General features: G+C 37.1%; 1 protein-coding gene across 2 annotated transcripts in view; it reads left to right on the forward strand.

Annotated features, from left to right (window-relative positions):
• The first annotated feature begins 10,161 nt into the window (after nt 1-10,161).
• Nucleotides 10,162-19,023, forward strand: part of LOC137262235 (delta-like protein C) — a 52,616-nt gene continuing 43,754 nt past the window's right edge. The window contains exons 1-6 of one of the 2 annotated variants that reach the window (XM_067800039.1): nt 10,422-10,455; nt 10,851-10,982; nt 13,711-13,830; nt 16,543-16,662; nt 17,616-17,729; nt 18,012-18,125. In XM_067800039.1, coding sequence (XP_067656140.1) covers nt 10,422-10,455; nt 10,851-10,982; nt 13,711-13,830; nt 16,543-16,662; nt 17,616-17,729; nt 18,012-18,125 — 634 coding nt within the window. Of the gene's footprint in view, nt 10,456-10,850; nt 10,983-13,710; nt 13,831-16,542; nt 16,663-17,615; nt 17,730-18,011; nt 18,126-19,023 lie in introns of both variants that reach the window. The other variant, XM_067800038.1, reaches the window with a different exon arrangement.

The following is a 19,023-nucleotide window of genomic DNA, read 5'->3' on the forward strand; positions in this document are numbered from 1 at the left end:
GGGTAACCAACAGAAGACGATGTCACATTGGCCAGTAGCAAGATCATTATACAATTCCATAATTTCTATTAAAATTGGATGTTTGCAAGAAATATTTTAATAGCCTGAAGGCAAGAAAGAGAGTCTGAATAGATTATACATTGTTTACGTTTAGGGTGTCTTTCAATATATTTAAAAGCAGTTAGTATGGCATTTGCTTCAGCCGTAAAAATAGAACTGTTATCTGGTATTTTAGAAGATATTGTTCTGGATCCAATGACAGTGGCACAAGCCACAGCGCCACCGTCCTTGGACCTATCTGCAAAATAAGGATTTATAAATGCTATATTTATGTTTTAATTGATTATATTCTAGTTTATATTGTAATTCATTTGTTTCTGATTTTTTAAATGAGGTCAATGTTAGGTCCACTTGGGGCCTAACCAATTGCCATGGAGGAGAAGAAAGAAGACGGGAGGGAGCGATATTTTCCAGTTCAATGCCGGCCGAAGAAAGAAATGGTTTAATTCTTAAACCAAGAGGCGGAACAAGAGAAGATTTCTTTTTGTATAAATCCTCATACAGAGAACTGAAAACACAGTTATATGCAGGGTTTGACTCACTGGAATATAATTTTGTTACATACCGTAAAGCTAATTTTAAACGTCGTTGCCCAAGAGATGGCTCATCAGTCTCAAAGTACAGGCTGTCAACAGGTGAAGTTCGAAAGGAGCCAAGACAAAGTCTTAGACCTTGATGGTGAGAAGAATCTAAAAGTTTTAGGTTGCTTTTACGCGCTCCACCATATACAGTGGAGTCACAATCTAGGTTTGACCGGATCAGTGATCGATAAAGTTGCAGGAGGGTAGCTTGATCCCCTCCCTACTAAGAATTTGAAACAACTTTCAACAAGTCAAGTGCCTTTTAGTTTTGAGAGATTTGATATGTGGTAGAAATGTTTAATGTGAGTCAAAAAATTATCCCAAGAACTAGGCCTCCTTTATAACTTTTATGGGCGACCCATTTAGAAACAGTTCAGGATCTTCATGGGGTTTATATATTCTACAAAAATGTATACAATTAGTTTTGGATTTAGAAAATTTAAAGCCGTTTTCAAGACACCATTTATCTATTTTGTTTAAACACAGCTGCAGTTGTCGTTTAATAGTATTCATATTTTCACCACGACAAGAAATATTAAAATCATCCACAAATAACGATACATCAATTGAATTGCTTAAAACTTTTGATAAACTATTTATCTTTATACTAAAAAGTGTGACTGACAAAATACTGCCTTGTGGAACACCCTGATCCTGATTGTAATGATCAGACAGGGTAGAACCCAGTCGGACCTGGAATTGTCTGTCATTTAAAAAGTTTGCTATCAATTCAGGTAAACGACCTCGTAAACCGAAATCATGTAAATCTCTCAAAATGCCATATTTCCAGGTTGTGTCATATGCTTCTTCGAGATAAAAAATCATGACACAGCCTGTTGTTTATTAATTAGTGCGTTTTTTACAAATGATTCCAGTCGCACTAACTGATCGACAGTACTTCTGTTTTTACGGAAACCACACTGTATATCTGTTATGAGGTTATTTGTTTCCAAGTACCAAACAAGTCGATTATTTATCATGCGTTCTATGGTCTTGCAAACACAGCTAGTTAATGAAATTGGACAATAATTGGATGGATCCGTATGATCACGTCCAGGTTTAGGTATTGGTACTACTATAGCATCACGCCATGAAGAAGGAAATTTGCCAGAAGTCCATATATCATCAAATATATACAAGAGCGTCTCTAAACAGGATTCTGGTAAGTGCTTTAGGAGTTGAGAATGTATGTTATCCGCTCCTGTAGCAGTGTCGTGAGCTTGATCAAGAGCACAATGAAGTTCATGAATAGAAAATGTTTCATTAATCTTCCCCATTATTTGAATTGAAATTAATAGTTTTCTTTTCTTGTTGTTTTTGATACTGCTGGAATTTAGGTAAATAATTAGTAGAGGAAAGTAATTAGCGAGGGTTTCACCCAGTTTATTTGCAATATCTGATTTATCTGTAAGTAACTGATCTCTATGTTAAAGATGATGGACACTGGATTTAGTGCCTTTACCTTTGAACTTCTGGACCATGTTCTATACCTTGGACATTGGTGTCCGAGAATTCATTTTGGATGCATAATTTTACCAAGATTGGCGTTTGTTCTGTTTGAAAGTATGCCCCGCTTTAGCGACGGAAATAATGTTCTGCTTTTTTCCTTGCCTTCCTAGTTTGTTTGCATTCATCGTTGAACCATGGTTTTCGGATATGTGGAATTGCAGAGGACTTTGGAATACACTCATCAGCAATGTTATTTAGTTCATCAGAAAAGCACATGATAGCATCAGGAGCATCAATAAAATGTTCAGGTTTAAGTTTGTCAGCACATTGTATGGCATATAAAGGCCAGTTAGCCTTTTTAAAATTCCATCTGCATAAAGGAGGGGTATCAGATGGGGTCACACGTTTTAGTATAGTGTGAAAATAGCCACTTCCACAAAGGTCATCGTGGACTGACCATTCAAATTCATTTAGTAAGCTGGAGTCAGTTAATGACAAGTCAAGGGCTGAATGTGTTCCTGTACCAAGATGTAAATATGTATCTGCACCATCATTGTATATGCATACATTATTATTTGAAATAAAATCTTCAATAATGTTACCTTTAGTGTTTGTGGTCGCACTCCCCCAGAGCGGGTTGTGGCCATCCAGATCGCCGATGAGTACACATGGTTTAGGAAGTTCATCATAGAGAGATTGAAGATCAGCCAGAATAAGAGTTGATGATGGCGGAATGCACAATGAACACAGAGTAAGTGTAATGTTCAACGTAAGTCGCACTGCAACTGCCTGAAGGTTTGTTTTGAGTGTCACATGACTGTGGATAACGCCATTTCTGATAAGAATGGATGACCCTCCAGTGGCCCTATTATCAACAGGAACTAAAAATGATATGCGCTGAACTGACGAACGTTTAAAGAATCTGTCTGCTTCAGATGCGTTTCTTGTAAGCAGATTGATGACGGTTAAAAGTCTTGGTCTAGTAGATGTAGTTTATGCAAATTATTTCTAAGGCCTCTGCAGTTCCACTTTCTAATGTTCGAAGAAACTATTTCTTGGGGATGTTTATTGGGGTCTACCCCTTGACTTTCGAGAGGGTGACCGACTATGTGCCCTGTGCTGGATGTTTTCAGACACGTCCATGGCTTCAAGGGATCCAAACCTATTGTATATCTGGATCTTGTCTTCTGCCCATTTAGAGGCTCTGCCACTCTGATTTTTCTTAGAAGTATCATTGTTTGGTTTCACTTTGTGTTTTTTTTTAAAATTTGTTTCGCATAATTTCCAGTAGAGAGTGTTGGGTAGACTGTGATGATGATTTTTCCTTTGACAATGACCGAAATTGAACTTCAACTGTGACTGGTATTTCTGATTGTGATACAGTGGTTTGCGTTGACTGGTGAGGTGAGTATACCTCAGGTGTATCCGTGTCAACCCATGTCAAATCAGTTTGGCACGATGTGGAAAAATGTGGAAAAAGGTACAGTTACTTTTTGACTCGTTCCAACGGATACTCGAGTAACTGAGGCATATGACTGATTTGGTTCTGGGGTCTGAACAGCAAGTTTTTTTTGCATCAGCAAAACTAATATTTCTGGTGAATTTAATTCTGTTTATCTCCATTTTTTTGTTTCCATAATGGACAGTCTTTAGAAAAAGACGAATGAGTGCCAGAGCAGTTTGTGCATTTTTTAAAGTTACTATCACAATCTTCAGTCAGATTAGTTTTTTCACCGCATTGAGCGCATGTTATGGAATTTGTGCAGCTAGTGACACCATGTCCATACTTTTGACATTTACCTCAGAGGTTTTGGAATATAAATGTCAACGTTGATATTGCAATATCCTGATTTAATTGATGTTGGAGCAGTTGGAGAAGACAAATGGAATAAGTAGGTATTTGTCGGTCTACTTTAAGAATTTTTCCGGGTCATAAATCGTTTCACAAAAGTTCTTGGTCCTTCATTTCCGAGACAATGTCCAGTTCATTCATGTCGGCAAAGAGTTGATCCCGGTCTCGCACGATGGCTTTACTTGAGTTCAAAGTTCTATGCGGAGTAACTGATACCGGTATTCCAACGAATAGCTCAGTTGACATCAAATTTGATGCCTGCTGTTTTCTACTACATTCTATGGGCAGAGAGCCTGTACGTAACCGTTTTTTGTTACAAACTTCACCAGCAATACCATGTACACATTTTGATACTGTAAAAGGATTGAGTTTTAGTGGAACAGTACACTATGTAGCACAGGGCTTGGTGTGATCAGCCGATTGATTGAAACGGGGCTATTCAACCACCCGTCTAGGTGAAGTTAGGGCTAAAGTGGTGTGTTGGGCAACAGGATCACCTAGTCCTTGTTCCAGTGCCCACAACCACCAGGATCACCTCCTCCACCGACACAGGGGCACAACCCACGGCCAACAGGTTGCCCAGTTTGGTCGCCTCTTACGACCAGCAATGGCGTGCTGTGGACACATTCTGTCCCGGGTCCACACGAGAGATGAGCACGAGGAGGTGGCTCTTCACGGGTGCTGGTTCTCGCTGGGGACCTCTGAGACAGAATAAATCTTATCTACCTAACGGAAGAAAGCTAACATTAGACAACACCGTTTTAGAAAAAAGGTCAAATGTAATATACGTTATATTTAGGAGTAGACGTTCTTAGAAATCACTTTTTTGTGTTGGCGATTAGGTGCCTGACTCTGAAGGTGTGGGTTCGAATCCCAGATGGGACTCAAACCCGAAAGGTACTAGAATTTGTACTTTACTTAGAAAGTGTAATTCTAAATATAACACTTCTTACGTTTGACCACTTTCTAAAATGACAATGTGCAATCACTTAGACATGATCCTTTTACAAGGAGCTCCATGTCTGGATCATGGAAGGATGTTTTACAAAGTGGAAAAAACAAACGTTTTGATTCTACAGCTGAACTTATGACTGAACATTTACTTTAAACCTAAATTACCTCATGATTTTATTATTAGCTATTGTTTGATCATTTACTGATTTTACAGGTTGTTTTCGTTTTTCTTATTAATGATGCTTTTGTTAACTCCTGTTTTGGTTGTAAAAATCAGCTCAACATAATGAGATATATTTGAACAGCCATAAAATATTTCTACAATAAGTTGTGGGTTCAAAAACTTTCTGAAAAGCAGAACATGTTAACTGTTGCTATGAACCTCTCTCTGGCGTTTTCACCACTGAGAATAGTGAAGTATGTGTTATTTGTGGTACATTCATGTCGTAATCAATGATTAGAGGAGGAATTTGAAATCATCAGAGAAATCATTTACTTGTAGCAGAACATTTAATAATCCCTTTTGAATCGGTTGAAACAATACTCATCTAAAATGAGTATTATCTCAATGCAGCAAATGTGGTAGCCAGGATACCTAAGCTGCATTAGGCTCTTCAGTTTTCAAAGTGTCACTTTACAATCATAAATGTCCACTTCAACCTACATCTCGAGTGTCGCCGGGGTCGCCCTCACCGCTGCTGATACACTCTGTCCTGAAGCACTCAATACTTTCCGGGTAACGCCTCTAACAATGCATTTCTGCATTGTTTGTTTTTTTTCAGATTGTGTAAAACATTGGTCTGTTTTTTTCCTGACTGGTGTCACTACTTTCATTCAACAGAAACTGGATTTCCTAATTTATTGCACCACTTCTTCTCATCTGCGCAAGTTGTAAAATGTGCAAATAACGTCTTGTTAGTGCAGGGCAATTTGTAGTCGTGTGGCAAACATTAACAGTGACACGCAGACAAACATGAAACACTAGGGCGAGGACAGGGACTGTGTCTGTAGATACGGTGGATATGCTTAACTTTACGATGGGCGAAAGATAACAAACATCATGTTGTAACTTTACACAGAGCACATATATGTCCGTATCGAACATTTTTACGAACATGTCAGAACATGGTTGTGGGATACCTGGATCTATTGAAAATTGTCCGGACCGTGAGTAAACTCTTGGTTGAATTGTTTTAAGTGGAAGCCAATAGTGTAAACAGAGTTTACCATTTAGAGTACAGTCGTTACATGGTCTTTTGTTAATCAACAGTTCAACATTCCAGTAAGGCAGTCGTTCTTGATGAACTGGTTTAATATTGATGTCTGTACTTGTTTGCGTGTTTAGGGTTTGAAGGTATGTGAATTTAATCCCAATATCCAAGCTATTCTAAACTTTGTAGCTATAACGTGGCACTCTGCAGTATACCAACTACATGGAAGCGATATAGAAGTGATCACGTTTAGACCAGACCATCCACCGATCAACAGCATGTGCATCGTTCTACACAACTGACATGTCAACCAAGTCAGCGAGTCTGACCACCCGGCCACGTTAGTCGATTCTTACAACCAATTAGGCGATGAAAGCAATTGTAACCCTGTTCTTCGCTGGTGTGTGCGCTGAAGACACAATGCGTACTGAAACGTATTTCTGAATAGTTGAAGTTCCCCAAGATACTTTCAACTATACTGCGCCTTTCTTCAATGCTAGTATGTACTTTAATATGATCACCGGGTGTCACCACATATTCATAACGACGAAACATGATCATCATATAATCGGAATCCTACGACGGATTTGGTAATTAGTTGTTACTATTGACAATATCTTTCCACCATAGTTGAAATATGATGATATTGTCCGCTTATGCGATTATATGAATACTTTAACATGCTGATCACAGAATGATATTAATATTTCTCTAAAAGTGAAACAGGTGGTATTTTAAATAGGTCCTATTAAATCGAAACTGGTTTACGTAATTGTCATTTTGATTATTTTTTCTCTTAGTGAAAGACACAAAAAAGTTTCCAGACCATTTCAGAGAATAGTTTGTAAAGTGCACTATGCACAGGCTAAGTATACAGCAATACAATGAATAGGTATAGCTTATGGCCCTTGAATTACACCAACGATGCGTGACCAATGACAGGTTTCATTGGAATATTGAGATTATGAGCAAATGACTGGTGTTCGTTATCTGCCTAAATATACAACAATACAAAGAATAGGTATTAATAAAGAATTATCTCGACGTACGTTCTTCTGATTACACATTAACAGTTACTTGGATAAACTTTAAACGGCATTGGAAATGCTCAACGATTCCACGAATCCAGGTTCAAATAGTTCTGCCTATCAACTCTTCATTTATTCTGACTGGACCTTCTTGGCTTTCTGTTTAGATATTTGAACTACAGTTTTGAAATTAGCGATCTGTCAAAACAAAGAATAATAACATTCGTCTCAAAAGGAGATAAACCACAACAGTTACTCCAACACTGACGTCTAATTACCCAACTGAACTTATCATTAAACTTATATCCTCAATCATAAGATAAACTAAAAAAGTCCTCCACTATGTCATCAATGAACATCAAATAGTATTTGTTTATGATAGATATATTGGAGGTAATATTAATATGATTTATGATCTTCTTCCACACACAGAATCCAAGCAAATGCCAGGTATGATACTACTTGTATATTTTGAAAAGGCTTTCCTGTCCTGTCTCCTGGTGTTTTATTTCAATAAAATTGTATTGTTTTGGCTTTGCTGAGGGCATTATGAAATGGGTTCCTATACTTTATAAAGATATTCAAGTTTTGTTATTAATGGGAACATGTCTCCCTACACACCCATCCTTGGTGATTGAAGACAGGGAAACCATTTGTCACCATATATTTTCTTACCACAGTTATGTGCATAAATACTAGCAGCCCTTATTCGACAAAATGAAAATATAAACAGTATAGTGGTGAATAATATAGAATGCTCAATATACAGACGACACGATCACTCAAATGAATCATTTGATGGGGTTACTAACACATTAGATTTATACACAAACTAGATGAAGCACGATAAATCAGATGTTTGTACTGGAAGTTGTAGAAATAGTAAAGCTCAGATATAAACCTATAATGAAACCCAGAAAATGAAGAAATAATCAGCGATGGATGAAAGAACCATAACACATCTGGGGAAAGTTGCTGTAATGAAATCACTGTTGATTTCCAAATAATAATAGCTTGTAGACCAGTCGTTAGGGGGTGGGCCTGAAATTACTGATATGTGTGCTTATGGGGATGCTTTGGAAGTAATGAGGCTTTCAAATTATTTCAATTGGATCAAGAGAGAAACTGGAAACACGTGCTGATAGAAACATTTCCACGATATTTAAAGCTCGCATTGTTTGGTGGTATCAAAATCAATACAAAAACGTTTTGGAAAGATACTGCATGAGATTTTGCCAAATATGGTTATAAGAATAACCCAATTACCAGATGTCCTTTGGGAACCCCTCTTGTACAACGGGAACATAGAGTTTCGTGAGTATGATAGTGTTAATATTCATTTACGATGGTAACTCTGTGATACATATGCAATTTTGTCATACATTCCACAAGATAAACTTTTTTCAGTTTCACAGAATTGCAAAATCAGTTAGTAACGACCTCAAAGCTACAAATGAAGTGAAGTGAAGTTAGATAAGGTCATGAACAAAAGTAAAATAATCACCTTTCATCCAGAAAAGGATCAAAGCATCACTATTATTATAGGATATTTATAAAGTGCACATATGATTGCAACTAGTGCTTGCTCAAGGCGCTGGTATTGGTTTCCCTCAATCACTGGCTCTCAATCTCAACGTCACATCGTATTTTAAAATCACAGAAAGTGAAGACAAATTTAATATCACAGTCTCATCGATAACGTTTCAGCCATATCGTGTTTATAACAAGGTGTAAATTTATCATAGATGCATGCACATTATAAAAGCTTGTCAACGAAAGATAGGGAAACAACTAGATTATCACAGATTCGGATTTAAAACTACTAATGGGAGCTAAGCATTTTAACTATAGATGACACTAACAGAAACAGGCAGAATAGAATATCACTGGACAACGGGAAGATGACATTCTGTTTAATATACTTGAGCTGTATTTTTGTAAAACCCTTTAAAGCACCCTTGATCCCAGATTAATATGGGTGCAATTCAGGCTGATTCACAGATTGTTTATGGTAAGTGCGTTGTTGATTTAAATGCACATTGTGGATGACACACGTTTACGTTCTGAACTTCATTAGTTCTGGAACTGACAAAAAAAACATAAAAAACTCAGGGTATTGCGCTTGAGCTAAACGTTGTTGTTGTTTTCGTATTTATATTTCATTTATAACTTATTATTTAAATTTCTTGATTAAATAGTTATATTTATAATCACTTAACTTGTATTTTTCCCCTCTTTTGCTCATGGCCTGTACAATCACATAATGGACATATACCACATAACATCTTCACAGAGATTTCAGCATGAACACAAACATATAATATGAAAAGATGAGTAGTATAAAGCTAATACAAAACCTGTTGCAAATTACTCAGTTCCAAACTTGTAGTGATAGAGCAACTAGCATTATGAATTTTTGACTGTGTTTTTGCCTTCATTATGCATAATTCATAATCTACAAATTATACATAATTTTCTATCATGTTGTCCCATTTTCTACTGTATTGCTTACTGGCAGTGCAAAGATTTTAAAGACTTGTAAGACATCTAAATTCATTTACTTTGTTTTAATACACCCCTTGCGTTTAATTTTGTTTTCTAATTTGATATCATATAAGCATAGTTGTATTCAAATATATGTGAGGAACAGAGTTTGGGTCGGTTTTTACCGAACCTTTTTAATACGTGTGCGTCTATCACTTCTTTTATGCTGTGTATTCATTGTTACCTCGGTCCTTGTTTCTACATATTTGTTTGGGGGATGACTAGTGATTTTGACAAACTATACTTTCCTGTAGGTGACCATGCAAACATACATATTTTACAATTTCTAGGTTTATCGTTTTTTGCTCAGGATAATTATATCATTACGATAGACACAATGGCTACCAGTTCAGTCTGTTGGTAATACATTTTCACACGTGTAAATTGGTATTATTGTGTGCTACATATACAACGGTGTAGGGCAACAGACGTCTAGTTGACTGAAGCAAGTAATATTCGATACATCTTACTTTGATTTTTAGTAAATGATATGCACCAAAGGACCCCGTGGAACCATGTCACTGCACACCGCACAGTTGTGTTTAGATGTCAAAATAAGACAGATTTATGGGGAGTTGAAAGTACATACCACTTGAACGTCTCTTAACGCCTTGCAAACCTGCAGCGAACTCAAGAATCAACACCGGTCGCCATGACATCCTCCCTGTATAAAAGACAGCCACAACGTGATCTAGACCAGTAGAGGTCTTGGGAAGGACTGAACGGCTGTTGTTGCCCAAATATGAAACGTCTCGCACAAATGGTTTTGTTCTTGGGTAAGTGACGCTTCTTGGATGCATCGTGACTATGTTATTCACTATTAATTTCATTTTAGAGTTAGATGCATTAATAAACGTTACACGCGCTGTATACTAACTGGAGCGAACATGAATAGAGCCTGAACTGAATTATTCATACAATATTAATTATATTATTGCCTTTTTGTTCAATACTTCAAGTAAATTGTATTCCTTAATATCAACTTCAGTTTCAAACATACAAATCAAAATGCACGTGCAACGTGTGTATTCCTGGAAAGAAAATCACTGATCTTTCTGATCGCCCAAATAATCTAGTCTTGACGTTTGTGACAGACTCGACATATAATGCTATAAGTGATGAAAACGACAAGTGCATTTTGGAAATGACTGAACAAATTATTCTTGTCCAGGTGTTCTTGCAACCATGTGCGGGAGACTACTGGCTGATTGCAATACGCACGGATGCAGCGGGCACGGAACCTGTGAATCGGATGGCACATGCGACTGCAATTCTGGTTACATTGGTGACAAGTGTCAACACGGTAACAAACATTTATTCTATAAAGGTTCATGACAAACTTTCTGAACGAAAATAGAAGTAGGAAACAAAGTTTTAGGCCAGCGCTATGACTAAAACCACACAAGGGAGGGACCATCGTGGCAATATTTATCAAAGCAAAGTTTGGTAAAATAAATACGAAGCAGGACAAGATAAATTGGTAAAATGTGGAAGAAACACAATAAAATCGCATACGTAAGAGCTTAAATACAATTTTCCTTTCTTAACATTGGGGAAAACATTATGTGATCACGTAATTCAATTGTAAATGGGCACGCGCTCTGTTTAGAAATCCTGAAGGAGGATAGTTCGTTAATGTGCGTACATATGTACAGTATGGTTCAAAATTATTGAGAATAGCTAAAGCATTCCATATTATTAAACGAGAACAAAACAGATAAAATTGAATGTATTGTGAAAGTGAACTGACCTTTTCATGTTGTGTAGGTAACAATTTAATATTTTATCAAGTCTCCTTGAGCTTCACAGCACAGTCTAAGACGGGTAGGCATACTTCCTGTCAGAGAGGTTAGTGTCTCGTGAGTTATGCTGTCCCAGTATCGGACCACTTCTCTCTTCATGTCTTCAATTTTTGTCAACCCCTTTTGATTCACACATTCCTTCATCATCCCCCAAATGTTCTCAGTGGGATTTAAGTCAGGACTATATGCAGGAAATGGTAATGCAGTTACATTTTTCTCCTGAAACCACTGCTTGGCATGTTTTGCGGTGTGTTTAGGATCATTATTTTGCTGCAAAATCCAGTCATTTCCATAAAACACATGTGCACTTGGAAGGAGAAAATTATCTAATATGTTAGTGTATCGTTGACTTGTCAGATTTCCCTCAAACACACACAGCGGGGTCGTTCCTAATAAGGATATCCCTCCCCATACATGGAACTTTGGGCTGTATTTAGGTCGTCGATACAACGGTGCTGACGCAGACTTTGTCCATATTTTCACATTATTGGGATATACCCATATTGAGCTTTCATGAGTAAAAATCACATTTTCCCAGTCAAAGTTTTCATGTGCCAAACACCACTCAACACGCCTGTCTTTATGTTCTTGTTTCATGAGAGGAGAAGGAATTCCAGTCTTTTTCTCCCATCCAAGATCAATCAAATTTCTTCTAACTGTAGATTTTGATACAACTGTTGATCCCCTTTCTATCATTTCATACCTGATGTTGGAGATGCTTGCCCTTTGCTTTTTAGACGCTAAAATTCCCAGCCGGACGCGATCTGAGAAGTCCAATTTTCTGGGTCTCCCTGCTCCTTTCTGGTGCCCAAAATCCTTTCCCTCTTTAAACTTCTTCCTAATCCTATACACAGTAGAAAGAGGAGTTCCTGTTCTCTCTGCCAATGTATTTACATCATCAATTCCTTGATTACACAACTCAAAAATCAACCTTCTTTTATCTTCAGCAGACATTGTTGACAGTGCTGAGGAAAATGACGTCTGCTACAAATTCAGGGGAGGTAACTCTAATTGTACTATACTCAGTACTCCAAGATGAGTTACCTCCCTTATACCATTACTTAGTTTTAAGTATCAGTGAATCAGTTGAGGTGTTAGGATAGCTCAAAGTAAGAAGAAAAATTCTCAATAATTATGAACCAGACTATATTACATAAATGTCATTATACATCCCACATTTGATTTTAGTATTCGATGCGTGGTAATCTGACGATGTTTTTGTCTTTATATAGCGATTCATGCTACTACAGGTAATAACAGCTCGAAACAAACAACGTTCTGTACATTCGTAAAGCATTTCTGTACAGCCAATTTTCTAAAGCAGTTTCTATCTCAGTCCGTTAACTATCACATGTGCGAGTCTTATAGAAGGCCACCCGAAGATGCGACGAACACACGAAGCAATGAATGAAGTCGTCAACTAATCGATTGTGTAGTCTTGAATGGATTACTTACAGACTTATAAGCTAGAGTCTGACGCTAAACAAAGCGAAACGGTTAAGACACGTTTACACAAATAGAATACATGCGTAAGCAAAAAAGATGGTTTAAGATTTGTTACATATTTCATAAAAAACATAATTTTGAATTAATCTTCCCGTTTAGATGCCAGTTGACCCGTTTCACAATACATTTTCTCCTATTTTATATCTTTGAGAAGACCTATAGCTTTTGTTTCACCCAGTAAACTGTCATAAGGATTTTGTCATTGTTACTGTTTAGAAAGATCAAATACCGTAATATTCGAATTATTATGTCCATGACTGTACGAACATTAGCTTTCGGTATCAGGTTTGAATATATGAATAAATACACACTGGTTTCAAATAAGGTTGAAAATGCTAATGACTACATTGCAAGTTTTTTAAACATTAATTATCACTGTGCACCATCCGACAATATATATTTTTTGATGCGCTGTCTTCAGAACAAGATGCATATGATACATGTTCACATGTATTTTGTACATCATAGCTTGCAGCTTGCAAGGCTACGTGCAAAGCTGAGGCATCAGCGGTAAAACTAGTTCCCAAAGCAGTATGTAATATGTTCACTTTCTCGCGATCTGCATATATACCAGTTCTTTTATATATTACTGCATAAGGATCTGGTGTGGCCTCATGTGATGCCGTGTTTATTGAGGTCTCAATAAATAAAATATAAAATACAATAGATGGGTGACATTTATTAATAAGCAATTAACATATCACGGTCAACAATATATTGCAGAAGATCCATGCATACCTGATCCATGCAATGGCAAAGGGACATGTGAACCTGATTCATCAGACCCTCCTGAAGATGTCTGTACTTGTGATGCAGGCTACGGTGGAGATAAATGTGACCTCGGTGAGTATATCTTCCATTCCATCTTTGTTATGTTGAACTGCATGTCACAAGTGAATTTCGATGCGACTGTTTGAAGGTTCCAAAAGAAAGCTTATTGAGCGAAAAGCAAATGCATGTCTATTCTGTGTGACTTAAACCTGCTCAAGATGTCAATCAATGGACAGTCTGATCAAGATTTCCCTATTGCTGAAGACTGTTGAATAGCTGAAAAACAGCTAGTTGCGACATCAGCCTACCTCATTGTGACACCTCCTTAGGTACTCAGTCTCCCCTACAAGGAAACTCACTACTGTTGTAAGGAAAATGGATATGGGTCAGTTCTAGATTGCAACATGTATATTATGGAATATGGTATTAGGCCAAACTATGCCAAACGATTTAATTGGAGATCTTTCTTTAAAGTGTTTTCTGAACGTGACTAGATCATTGATCCTCAGTGTATTTGACATTTTCAAAAAGTAGTCGGCTTGTGCATATTCTCGATGTACAATGTTTGAAAAGCTTCCATTTTGTTTTGAAGAAATTATTAGCAAAGCCATGTCCAAAAATTCAGATATGTGGCTATTGTGGTTAACGAGCTGTTAACAACACACTGATATAATAGTTCGGAAAAGGTTGCAGAAAACGAGAAACGATCTGCCATTTGATATGTCTTTGATAATCGCATGCCCTTAAATAATATCATTATGAAATATGTTCAGTATAGGGATGAAGATTTTATGGATATCAACTTCTTTATTATGAGAACACAACGTTTCGGAGTTAATGCTTACTCCTTCATCCTCCTTCATCCCCGATGAACCAGCAAAACGGAACAAAGACAAGTCTAAAACATTTAAATATTGTATTATAAGCAAAGAGAGCAAGTTATACAAAGTCACAAGTCAATTTCACAATACCGATTTCAAATACAATACAAATGAGACAAAATCTAAAGCAATGGGTCACAAAAATATGTAGCAAACTCACCAAAGTCTTAGTGCGAGAGTGAGAAACAGTTATGATGAATGTAACACAGCGAGTGGTCAGACAGCGGTTATGTAAATCAAGCATTCACGCAGAGGCAGAATTATGTACTCAGGTAAACGTGTCCCTAGACAACACGGCAACTAGCATTTATATAAACAATTAGCAATTTCCTGAAAGTTCGAGCAAATACGGCCATCGCAACTAACGTGGAATTCTCTAGAACAGTAGTGGTCTGGTGTTTATCTTTTTCAAATGGAGGTAACTCTAAAGTACTGCCTTAGAGGCGTGCCGCTTAAATAATTCTCTGTAGGAAATGTGAGCCATAATAACTAACACGAAGTCCTTAAATATTGTGACGCAATTACAACTACAGCAATAATAATTAATAACAACTTAAATCAGAACAAATACACCTCGTAACACTACTGGTAGTATGACAGACATCGTCAATGATGTTATCCTATCACTTAATACAGTTATGATCATTATTTTTGGACTTTCACGCACGATGCCAATATTTTAACAGATATCAGTGATCAAGATTTCGCTGGTGTTAATGCTTTGAAATAAAACTGAATAAACGTACTCTATTGCTTGTGACAAAATTAATGATCACCTATGTATTTATGTTGTAGAAGAAAATCTTGCGCGATATGCAGTTCAGTGGTTGGTTCAACCAGTGGTATAGCTAGTTCAGGCTCGAGTTTTATTCGCATAGGTAATGTTCTTTAATTTACACAAGCTTATAATTCCCTTTGGGTGTTCATATAACTGGCTGAATGCTACTCTATAGATGGAAAAGGGATAGATCTTAATAACCACTATATATTTCTAATAGTGTGCCCGATGCAGTTACCTTGGGAACAACATATTACAGAACAACAGATATTTGAAATATATCACCCATCAAAAGATTAGCCTCATTTAAAGCACTGAGAACACGTTACATCGATGAGTTACATCGAAAATGAATTTCTCCACCATCGTGGGGGAACCAACTGCCAATACTATGCAGGTGTACTGCACGAGGATCCTGCATCAAACTTGCTAAAACGCAGGTGTAAATATCGTGCGTGTGAACAGCTGCGTTTTGGTGTAGTTTTGACAAGAATTGAATATTTTCACTGATTTTCATCAATTACTGAAAGCATGACAATAATCTTTTCAACATTACGAATTTGTTGTGTAAACAGTACTTTTAGACAGAATGGAATGTTTTCCAAAATCTAGTTTAGAACTGTTGACTGAGGTAAGAGACATATTTACAGAAGTGAGTCTTCATAGTAAAGTCGGAAGACAATTTTCATTAATTGATGATATGCGTATTAAAAATCCACCACCTTTTGACTTGATGGAAGTTAGTACGATTAAAAGACGTGGTTACGACGTGAAGTGTAAAGCATAGGGATCTGAGAGACTGGGAATTCAACGTGACTAGGATAGCGACAAGGATTTACTTTTTGATGGCATATGCATATTTGTTGTTGAGCGCCTCACTCAGTAGTAGTTCTGTCGGATACGCTGTAAATAACCTGTGCAGACAATCCAGTGACTGGTGTTATCGTCAATAGCATTTCTATCGAGGACGATTACTTAAATGTGATTTATTGAGATCTGCGATGAGATCATTCCTTGGTTCAGTATCTGCAGATGATTTGAATAATTCAGGCTCGAGAATTTACTACGGTCATATACTTTGATATGAAAATCTTATCCTAAATTGTCATGCATTCCTTGTTATAGAGCCACATTGCAATGCTGATACAGATTGTCTCAGTGGTGGAATCTGTAATAAAGTCACAACGAGTGGCCAGCATGTTTGTGACTGCGCCGATGGTTATGGAGGCGACACATGCAATCTAGGTATGATCACACAGATCATCTCATCCAAAGAAAATTTCAGGAGAAGTTTAGTTTTATAGTTGACCTGGATCTGCTCTGATGCAAGGCAACTTGATGTTATTATATGCTCTACGATTCCTTCAAGGCTTTCTTATACACGGCTGCACATAATGCTTCACTGTAGATTTATGAGGATATAAGGTTTGAATAACCACAATCTATGTCCAAGAGCGTTTCAGATGCAAGTTTCCTGTGTTGGGAATAACATGTCTGAGAAGAACTTAAATATATGAAATGTATGTATATAGGTTTTCAGTTGCTTTAAATGTACCATTTTGTTATAAATTAGTTATATCTTAATTGATTTTCTTCATGTTCTCGATAAGGACAGTATTACGCACCAAAGTCATATATTTTGAGGTACTTATTGTTGCCAACATGATATATTTGTCATTATCTGATATATTCCGACCATGTTTTCCAGATCATCCACACTACCTAATTGCTTATGACAACAAATTGCTCTCTCGCTCAGGAAACGCGGCCTAATTCTCATTACACTCACACCTTATCTCTGGACAAGCCTTACAACTAAAGCCAAATGCATGTATCAATTGTTTGTTATCGTGATGGTTCAGCCCTTTCAATTGACTGCTTATGTTTTAGCAGATATTTGAGATTAATGTGTCGCTGTAGATAGCTTTTACAACTGACTAAAAACAGACAAGCGCTTGCGGTAAAGGTATCACCCATATACATTTGTTGTTGGAAGACACAGTCAGTAAGATTGCCAAGTATTCAGGAAAGCATAACCATGTCTATTCAGACAATTCAGTGATTGGTGTTTCTGACAGCATTTCTATCGGGTACGATTATTTCTGTGAGCGAGATCACTGGTTTGTCTCTTTCATATCCGTAGCTGGATTATTGCTATAAAATGCTCATTGTAACTTCTCATGCATTTCTTGTCGCAGATCCACAGTGCACGGCTGATGGAGATTGTCTCAATGATGGAACCTGCGATAAGAGCAGTGGCCAGTATGTTTGTGACTGCGCCGATGGCTATGGAGGCGACACATGCAAACTTGGTATAATCAAATATACTGTGATCATCTCAGCCAAAGACAAATTGTAGAAGAGTTATGTTATAGACTGGCGGCGTATCTGCTCTAATGCAATATTTAATATATATTTATGTTTCCCTGTTACGACTTTTAAAATGTGGTTGATTTTTATCAGTGCTGATATGATTCGTTGGTTCAACCACTGATATTTCTGGTTGTGACTCGTGTACTTATTAGCAATGATCATACAGCTGCAGGCTTGATATCAAACTCTCATCGTATATTCTCACACATTCTTTGTTACAGAACCACTATGCGATACTGATACAGATTGCCTCAATGGTGGAACCTGTGACAAAAGCAGTGGCCAGTATGTGTGTGACTGCGCCCCAGGTTATGGAGGCGACACATGCAATCAAGGTATTAGCAAGTAGATCATCACAGGCAAATATGATTTGGTATGGGATTCCTTGTAGGTAATCAGGCGTCCATAACCACACATAATATATGCCCAGTCGTAGTCCATGGATATATGAGAAATAGATCTAATAATCACTTTATATGTCTGATGGCCTTCCGGATGCAGTTAACAATTCCTGGAAACAATATGATTCGGGAAATTATTTGAAATAGATGTATGTGCGACGTCAAAAGATTTCAATATATTATTGTATTTCTTATTCGTTTTATTTTCTTTCTGTATCAGTCGAAATAGCGTTTTGTCATGACGTCCTTTTACTATTAAACGCAATCGGATAATACATAAATCATGATATCTTTGTTGTTGGTCTTAGACATTACATTCTTTAAATAACTACAATCGTAAGCTATGTTTCTTTCAGCAGGCTAAGTAACTAGTGCAGGGTTACTTGTATAACCATAATCTATCAATAACATCCGTAGACATTATATTTGTTAAAGTGTCCTGTCAAACAATAGCATATGTCAAACCATTTAGAGCATAATGGCATGAAGTACAAAACTCTGCCACACGTGTGTCGATTGTTCCATGTGCATACATGATGCATGATGTCTCCAGTGAGTGTAATGTAATACACGTTATCATTTAGCTCACTATACTTCGGTAAAATATGTCGGTAAATATTTGTACCCCATGACAGTTAATCACGTTAACTCATTTGGGTTCGGCTCGCTTTCAGGTAATAACGTAATACAGAGCTTAAGAAAACGTCACATGAAATGAATCCATAGAGAAAAACATTTTGTTTTCTTCTGCATCTGATTTCATGATTCAATGGTGTTGGGTGAGCGATAAATCGGGTTAGGATAACTTGAGTGTTATGTAAGTGGAGGTAGT

This window comes from Haliotis asinina, chromosome 14 (assembly GCF_037392515.1).
Source record: "Haliotis asinina isolate JCU_RB_2024 chromosome 14, JCU_Hal_asi_v2, whole genome shotgun sequence".
In the NCBI taxonomy this organism is placed as follows: Eukaryota; Metazoa; Mollusca; class Gastropoda; order Lepetellida; family Haliotidae; genus Haliotis; species Haliotis asinina.